At 32.6% G+C, this 9,330-nt stretch overlaps 1 protein-coding gene across 6 annotated transcripts; it reads right to left on the reverse strand.

Annotated features, from left to right (window-relative positions):
- Positions 1 to 1,427: 1,427 nt before the first annotated feature.
- LOC114176100 (U-box domain-containing protein 5-like) lies at positions 1,428 to 6,930 on the reverse strand. 6 transcript variants are annotated; one of them, XM_085671110.1, is made up of 6 exons: positions 6,160 to 6,930; positions 5,573 to 5,613; positions 4,857 to 5,033; positions 4,464 to 4,571; positions 3,003 to 4,177; positions 1,428 to 2,615 (listed from the first exon to the last, which is right to left on the reverse strand). In XM_085671110.1, the coding sequence occupies exons 2-6, from the start codon at positions 5,594 to 5,596 to the stop codon at positions 1,847 to 1,849; spliced, it is 2,253 nt and encodes a 750-aa protein (XP_085527236.1). In that variant the 5' UTR covers positions 5,597 to 5,613; positions 6,160 to 6,930; the 3' UTR covers positions 1,428 to 1,846. The 6 variants fall into 6 exon arrangements, with proteins under 6 accessions (XP_085527236.1, XP_027916829.1, XP_027916832.1 ...); XM_028061028.2 differs by having other exon boundaries at positions 5,540 to 5,613; positions 6,160 to 6,928; XM_028061031.2 differs by having other exon boundaries at positions 5,540 to 5,613; positions 6,800 to 6,818.
- Positions 6,931 to 9,330: the final 2,400 nt, after the last annotated feature.

A 9,330-nucleotide genomic window follows, 5' to 3' on the forward strand; every position in this document is an offset into this window, starting at 1 on the left:
GCGGTTCGTAACAGGGGCGCCTGGCTGGCACTTGACTGGCGGTCTGTTCCGCCTGGCGCTTGCGTTGTGTCGCCAGGCACTTCCTGTTGACATTTTTTTTCTTCTCCTTGCTATTCCGGGTCACTCATTAATCTGGATTTTTGGACAAAGCTTCCCATCTACAAAAAGGACACAAAAAAATGGGGATTAGTGGTATATTTAGATAAATGTAACCCAAAATGTATTTATTTACAAAAGTAAGGTAAAATTGAGGATTAAGTAGGTTAAAAGCTTTGGAAGAGATGATTTTGCTAAGGAAATATAGCTTGGATAATGGTAAAAATTAACATTATCAACCATTACACCAACACCGACAACCGACAAACAAACCAACTAAAATAATACCATACTGAACCCCACCTACAGACACAAACTACACAAAATCATGGAAGTAATTTAGAAATCATGCAGAACATCACAACAATCGAAAGACAAACAAACCCAAAAATAGAATTACGAAAACCCTAACCCACGAGCAAACACAACCCAGAAAATCCTAAACCCACTTACCTCGTTAATGATGATTAACTGGAAAATTGAAATGAAGAGCGCAACTGCAATTCAATGATGAAATGACAAGTATTAGCTGCTTCCTCTGCAAATCCGAGCTCAAGAAAGACGAAGAAATTTCCCTATTTGCAAAATTTCCCCTAAATTGATAAATTAACGTTAATTAGCCATATGTACCGTACACGTAACACACTCTAATACAAACCGTACCACCTATACAATGCTCCGTTAATGATTTAAACGGTGTTACAGAAAAGGACCAAATAAAACACGAATTGCGAAAATGAGAATCATTTTAAACATTCGATAAAAATGAGGACCATTTTAAACATTATGTCAAAATGAGGACTATCCGCAACATATACTACAAAAATGAGGACCAAAAAGGTATTTATGCCTATAAAAATATTATATACTCATATCATAAAAACTCAGAATAAATTCTAATAACATGTGAACTTTTAAATTAGTTCAACCACTGTAAAGGAAGACTTCATCTGAACCACCATTATAGCAACTTTTGTTGTTTTGCATGAGCAATGTATTCAGTGTATCAATTAGAATTCTAGAGTGAAATACTGAAATGGTTTGTTCCTCTCTTTTTGTCATGTAATGTGTACTTTAATAAGTGACATCTATTAATCTATATATTTAACTATTCACAGTCATCACGATTCAATGTCAGACTGTGTATTACCATAAAAAAAGCAGTGCAATCTACCTAACTAAATATAAAACAAGTAAACCAGTTTGATACTAAAGACAGTTTGTTAATGGTTTTTTAGAGAACTAATTCTTTATTTTTCAAACTCTCAAGGACGGTTTCAATTAAACGGTGTTCTGAACATAAAGTAGGATAAGATATTAAGTGAGTGATATTTGAACAATATAAACCATTCAAAATATATACTCTAAAATCAGTTCTCAAAATATTTACTGTTTAAGATATACAATATAAAATGGAAAGACAGCTCAATGCTCTACCAAAGAAGGCTGTTCCTATAACTATTCTGACCAACAAGTTACAAGCCAAAAACATCCCTATAACTAACACCAGAAGAAAAAACACTACTTTATACAGTTGGCAGTTACTGAACAAAATTATGCAGCAGGCTTCAAATGCTTCAAGACGAGATTTGGCATTAAGAGCAAAATGACTTGGTCTAGTCTCACCACAAATATTCAAAGAGCCTATCTAAAAATCCTCTCTGCCATCCAAAATGTCTCTTATCAGACACATAATACCCACAAAAAGGTTCTGGAGGGTATGCAGGAAAAGGTCGAAATGCATGGAACCTCATTTGCATCTCCTGTTATTTGGTGCAACTGAACTGGATTTTGAGAAGATCGACAGTCTCTTCAAAATGGAAGGTTTCTTTGATGATTTCTTTTCTTCATAGCGATGGGTAGATTCTTGAGAGGCATTAAAATTTGGCTCATAATAGTCTTCATTCTCAAACTCTCTATCTTCCTTTAAAAGACGGAGTAGTTCAAGTGCATAAGCCTTTGCCATGTCACTTCCTGAATTGGAGATGTCGACAAGAGAAGGAATAATCCCCTCTTCCATAACCATCTCACAGTATTCCACTCGTTGAGAGCATAAAGAGAGTAGAATACGCAGTGCCGGTTCCTTTTCCTCGTCACTGCCAGTCCCAAGTATTTCAACAATAGAATACATGCATCCCTTTGTTTCAACCACAGTAACCTTACCCTCTTCAGTCTCACAAAGGTTTTTCAAAATATGTATACAGTCTCTCGAAAGGGTTTTATCTCCAAAAAATTGCAGTAATTTTGGGATGCACCCCAGAGATACCATGTAGGCACACATTTGACTATTGGATGAAAAATTAAACATAATTTTAATAGCTTTTCCTTGGAACTGTTTGCTACCAACATCAAGGATCTTTGAAACAGAAGTGAGTAAAGTGGAAGCTGCAATGTTAGCTTTCTCACACCAATTTCCTTTCAGCTCTTCCATTATGGTAAGAGCTTCACCAATCACTTCTGTGTCAAGAAGACTTGCCAACATAATGCATGCATCTTCAGTTAAAATGGTCATACCATTGCTACATGAAAACCACAAAGAAGTCATTCCAATAACAAAACAGGAACAAAGATAAAGCAGGACGGCATTTTTAAATTGAAAACACTTTTTTTCCTGCTTTTAGGAAGTAAATCCATCAAATATGCGTTACGAGTATAAATATTCAAGATTAAATGAAACAATAATCTCAAGGTATTGGCCAAGGATTTGGAATGAGTTTTAGCATCGAAGGAAAGCTCCAGTATCTTTCATTCTTACTCTACGCCCCGTAAATCTTGCTTTTCAACGGTTAATTGTTAAAAAATCCATAAAACTCACAAAATAACAAATTAAAGCAAACAAATGCAAGCTAAACGAAATAACCAACAATGAACCAAGAACCAAATTGCAAGGGAAAAAGAAATTGTACCGGCAGCACTTCACAAATTCCAATAGCAATTTAGTTCCAGATCTCAGAGCTTTAACATCATGCCTCTCACAGGCAGTGCTCAGAAATCTCGTGAGTGGGTCAATGAAATCTTCAGATGGGACAGAGCAAAAGATATGGTTATTGCATTTGAAATCTATTCTCATATCTTCAATGAGTTGGCATTGAGATTCCCATCGACGTTCATGGAGTTTAGACAAACGCATCAGATCAACGTCATGAATCCGTGCACGAGATTGGTGCCTACGAGAATTGGCGCTGGTCTTGTTCAATATCAAATCTAAGCCATGATTGGCATTAGAATGAGAGGAATCTGAATTATAACTGGTATCTAAAGATCCAAGTGACACGTTACTAAGATCCATTTGGAAGTTTAAATCATACAAAGAACTTCCAAAACTCTTAATGGAATTGGAGGAAGCTTCCCATGAGTGAAAATGTTGCACTTGTCTGCTCGGGTCAGGAATGGAGACTCCATTAGTTTCACACCACTTTGATATTAGGTCCTTGAAGACCACATTTGGAGTCAATGCCATATGATCCAGTTTCTTTTTGGTTTTTGGGCATATAGTATTACCCTCATCAAACCACTTTTGTATCCACATCCTTTCATATGTTTCTCCTGAAGCAATGACAACAGGGTCATACATCAACCTTAAAGATATTGGGCATGTATATTCCTCAGGAGGTGTAGGTCTGTCCAACTCATTGGCATGAGTTCTATGCTGATCATGGTTCAAGTATGGTTCTGACTCGACGTGAAGGATGCTTTGAGACTCGTCAACTGAGTTTTCAGTTGTGATTGGTCCTTCACTTTGCATATAGACCTCAATTTGTTCTCCGGTGATGGATTTTTTGTTCTTTAGCAGGAGATACAAAAGATTTTTCAAGACAATCTCTTTCGGCTGATCAGCTGGTTTGACTTTATTTAGCAACTTCTGAATAGATCGTCTCTCTATTAAGATGGCCGATGAGGATGTAATATTAAGTCTTGCTGCTACAAACTGAAAATGTTTTATTTCAGATTCTTCCACTGAATCTTTATCTGATGTTGAAGAATCTTGCTGGAGCAATTGTTTCAAAACCTTCCCAGCTGCTACTTCAGCTGAGTCGAGGACAAATGTAACACACTCAAGATCACCAATTAGTCGAGAAATCTGCAAGAGACATTGCAATGCCAAACCAAAGGATTAAAATGAAGTTCGAAATAAATATACGATGTAACAAACAGCATAAGCCAATGTAGTGAATAAAATAAAACAAAATATCAGATATGTCAGATCAACAATAATGCGACCGTATGTAATATTCAACTAGAAAACAAAATTTTCAGCACTGTGTGGATATATTTAATTTAATCACCGAATGGATTTTACTAATTATGAGAAGGAGTGTCTGATTCACATGTAGGCATTTAGCATACGGGAATAAAAACGGACTAACCTCTGCGGCCAACATCACCGGAACCATATTCAGAATCTGGACCAAGTTTTTTACCATCGATTGTCTTGCCTTTTGAAATTTTGAGAGTATGGAATCCCCTGTCATTGCCTGGAAGTGATATTAGAACCAACTGAATTAGCTTGCCACTAACATAATCAATGATTATATAATATGTAACTGCAGTTGCTCAATAATTTTCTATGCATCACAATAAACTTGTTTCTCCATATCTTTGCTCAATTTGATATGATAGTACAGCTACTACATACGATGATTTATTTGAAAAATTTTAACTCCTGCAAAGAAGAAATGGTATCCCCCTTCCCAAGTTGTTTATGCATATTACAGAATGCTATATAGCTTTATGTAGCTGAAATAATAAGAACTACACACCAGGTAGAGTTTGCTAGATTCAGAGCAGTATATCAGCAGTTGTGCAGCTTTATAAATTGCACTGTTGAGCAAACATAGAGCCTGCATTCCGCAAGGGCGTGCTTCTTCTATACGTGGAATTATCCGCAGGATTCTAGCAACTAATTTCCTGAGTTCTGTGCACATCGCACGATGCACCTTCATAGACAAATTACAATCAATAAAATTCATGGCTTCAGTATGCAAAGTAGTTGAAAAGAAGTATTATTTTTAATTTTAACACCCCGATGGTGCAAATACTCAATTAATAACCCTTTTTTTTTCTCTATCAGTCTTTTTTTATCATATAATATCACCTATGACATTTATCACTTCTCTCTTCACTATTTCTATCTCTGACTGGGCATAGACTTCCATTGGGGTGTCCACCAAACATTCTTCTTTTAGAAAACACCCACATATCTTAAAAGTAAAGGGTAAGCTATAAAGTCAGCGCTTTTTTCTTCTAAATCAAACAAGAAGAAAAAAGGAAACAACGGCAATTATTTTGAAAAGTATATCTTAGCGATTGACTGAGTAAAAGGCTTATATTCTCTTCATCAAAATGGATTCCATTCAAACAGTATCAATTTAATAAGAATTGAATGTAAACTGTCAATAAACATCCTCAATATAACACAATTAAATTAAATTCTTTCCAGAACCTTAAAGGAGCAAGGACTTGGTAATGTCTCTACCAGTTCACTGCCATCATATCCCATTCAGAGAGTATCCGAAGCTACAAAGGGAAGAACATTAAGCAAGTTAGTTCACTTCTTATACAAAATCATGCACAGAGCTTTAAAGAGAAATTACAGCGTGTGGATATCTAACTCCTATTAATTTATGGTTTTCAGCAGTTAGGGTAATACCTTTCCTGAAATATTCAAAACTATTTGCCAACAGCTAAGAAGTTACCACAAAAAAGTGTCCCGGGTAGTGTTATCTCAAAACTCAGTAAAAAACCCATTTGAAAGTAAGCATAAGAAGAGAAAGAGAAGATTTAGGGATTGAAGTTGGGATATTCCAGGCAATAAAGTGAATTTATGGCATCATCATTAGCTAAACGATTCATCATTCAGTTAATTTATACTGAAATTAAACTGCTGAAAAAATAAATGAAGCCAGTTTGGAATACGAAAAAGAGAGCAACAAATAATCCGCTACATGAGATGAAACGAGTTAGTATATTGGAAACAATTTGAACATAAGATGAAAATAGGATGCGAGGATTGAAAGTAATTTGGATTACACAATGGCACAGAAAGAGGGGGAAATGAATTACCCTCTATAGTGAGGACGATAAGAAGAAGCCTTCCAACAGAGCCAAGTTGATTAATTCCAAACCATCATCATCACACACTCCAAACATGCCACTACCCACCATCAATAATTAAATAATCTTTGAAACAGTAAAGCCACGAGGCGTTAAATGAGCACTTGATAAAACAGCGAAATCGCCACTAAGTTGATCGTGTGAAGGAGAATTCAGAGAGCTCGGAGTGCTTTCGTACAGCTCTACCATTGACAAGAAGCACGACGAACATCAAAACGCAACGGTTCCTAAGAAACTTTATTAAAAGTAAAGTGTAGCACGTGTCGGAGTTCATAATTATCTTTTCTTATAATCTCCAAAAAACAAAAAAGTCCCACTTTTGCTCAGTTGACGATGTCCTCCATAAGTGCCCCACCCATCAAAAAGATCAGAGAGAGAGAGAGAGACAGAAGACTTCAAAAAAAAAAAAAAACCCACTAATAAAGCAAAACTGATAATAACGCAGAATTGATTATGATTAAGGCCTAAGGGGAGGGAGCATTCAATTAGGATACAACCCACGAAAGGAAAAATATCAAGAAAGGAAGAGATTGTATCTGGAGTGAAAGCGAAGCATGGCGCTGAAAATAGAAAGAAGAAGCATATTTACCAGGTTGAAGATTCAGAGTTTGAAGGAAAGAGGAGAGAAAGTGGGAGGGAAGATAAATAAATAATAAGAAGTAAAATAAATAGTATGAGTGAGGAAATTGAAATGTGTGGAGAAAAGGGACCAAGTCGAGGAAAGAAGAAGGAAAGAACGTGGCAATCTGAGTGGCAGTGGCAGTTTGACCTGCGAAGAAGACAGTACAGTGCCCTCAACAAAGTGCAACTAACAGTGACTATTATTGGATAACCTGCCTGTGAGGGCTGTGATGGATGTGCTCCGTCTCTGTGGGTCCCATGGTGTGGCTGTGACGAGTAGCGCTTTATCCCGCGTACTATTCTCTATCTCAAATGAGCACTTGGCACTACTCACAAGCGGTCAATAAAGTCTTACTCATTTCAATTTTTTTATAAAATTAAATTCAATATATTTTTCTTTCTTAAATTAATCCGAAAAGTCTGATTCGTTTTTAAATTAAATATATATATATATATATATACACATATTACTTTTACAGTTTATAATAAATATAATATTTATTTTAATACGTCGAGTATTTATCAACCAACAAATAAATTTTTACAATGAATTGAAATATAATCTTTATGCCTCCTGTGTAGAGATGACAAATAAACCCGTGCCCGTGGGTATCACCCGAACCCGTCCCCGTTTTGACGGAGAATCCCCGCTTTGACTAGGTATGGGTATGGGTATGGGTAATACCCGAAATTTTCAACTGGGGATGGGGATGGGGATATATATATACCCGCCCAAATACCCGTCCCCGCTTAAATTACTAAACTATTTATAATTTATTAAATAATCTAAAAAATATATATAAATAAATAATATATTTACACATAAAATATAATATAATATAATATAATATAATATAATATAGTATATATACATATAAATAAAATATACTTATATATATATATATATATATATATATATATATATATATATATATATATATATATTTACACATATACATGTAATATAATATAATATAATATAATATACATATACATATAATATATATACATAATAATATAATATAATATATATAATATATACGTATAAAACAAATTAATCATTTAACTAGTGAGATCTTTTATAAACAAATTTATAACATTACAAATTTATAAAAATTTAAAAGAAATATATATATATATATATATATATATATATATATATATATATATATATATATATAAAAGCATAAAATATCTACGCATATATATATATATAATATATATACATAATAATATAATATATATTATTATATTTATATTATTATATAATATAATATAATATATACTTAAAATAAATATATATCTATAAAAAATATATATATATATATATATATATATAAACATAAGATATCCACACATATAATATATATACATAGTAATAATAATATAATATATAATATAATATAATATATATAAATAATTATATATATATATATATATATAAACATAAGATATCCACACATATAATATATATAAACATAGTAATATAATATATAATATAATATAATATAATATAATATATATATATATATATATATATAACATATTTCTCATTCTCTTTGTTTTTTGTTATACACTTTGTTTACTCTCTCAATTGTCTGGTTTGTTTTTCAAGATTTAATTTTGAAGGTAATTTTTCTTCTTCTTATTACATAATTTTTACTCTCTGTACATGGTTATGTTCAAATAGGTGTTCCTCAATTTCATTCTATGAAATAATTTTTAGGTTACACATTTGATTATCTTTATTTATTTATTTATTTTCATGAAAATGTTTGACTCTTATTTTGTAGCTCTTCTTTTTGTTACTTTGGTTATACACTTTTTTACTCTCTTTTAATTGTTTGGCTTGTTCTTTAAGGTTTAAGCAGATCTTCAAGGTACTTTTCCTTTTATCATAATCTTAATTATACATTTTTTTTTCCGTTATGTTATGTTCAAATGGATATTCTCAAATTTGGGTCACACATTTAATTATCTTTACTCCTTTATGATAATTTTATTTATTATTTATTTTTTGTTTCATGATAATGTTTAATTTTCAATTTTAAGTGCTCAATTGCATAAATCCTTAATTTAATTCAAGATCAAAAGATGAAGAATCTATGTTTAAATTTGAATTATTATTAATTTAATTTTGTTATTTGTGCTATTTCGTTTAAGTGGTATAATATAAATTTTTAATAGTATAAAAAATATTTGAAATATTTTTAAACTTGATTATTGGTTTTCCTTTTATATTTTGTTAAAAAAGAAATTAACCTTTTTACTTTGTTTGATTTTTTTTTGTTACGTATGTTAGTTTCTAGAGAAAATGAGCACAGGAGATCAAGATTTGCAGGTACCAAGTCCACCACAGTGTTCACAACAACCAACTCCCTTTCAAAGTTCCAATAATGACAGTCAATCTCCATTGAATCCATCTACGCAAACACCTTCAGAAGTTCATGATGAAATACATTCAACAACACAAGTAGAGCCTGAGAAAGGGAAATTGAA

Source organism: Vigna unguiculata, chromosome 3 (assembly GCF_037176805.1).
Source record: "Vigna unguiculata cultivar grain cowpea cultivar isolate G323 ecotype 2 chromosome 3, ASM3717680v1, whole genome shotgun sequence".
Lineage (NCBI taxonomy): Eukaryota > Viridiplantae > Streptophyta > Magnoliopsida > Fabales > Fabaceae > Vigna > Vigna unguiculata.

Excerpts from the sequence above, each read along its gene's own strand:
- LOC114176100 (XM_028061028.2), bottom strand. The coding sequence starts at position 5,596 with ATGGGATATGATGGCAGTGAACTGGTAGAGACATTACCAAGTCCTTGC. Across the intron at positions 4,572-4,856 it reads AATCTAGCAAACTCTACCTG|GCAATGACAGGGGATTCCAT; the intron begins GTGTGTAGTTCT and ends TATCACTTCCAG. Across the intron at positions 4,178-4,463 it reads CGGTGATGTTGGCCGCAGAG|ATTTCTCGACTAATTGGTGA; the intron begins GTTAGTCCGTTT and ends TGTCTCTTGCAG.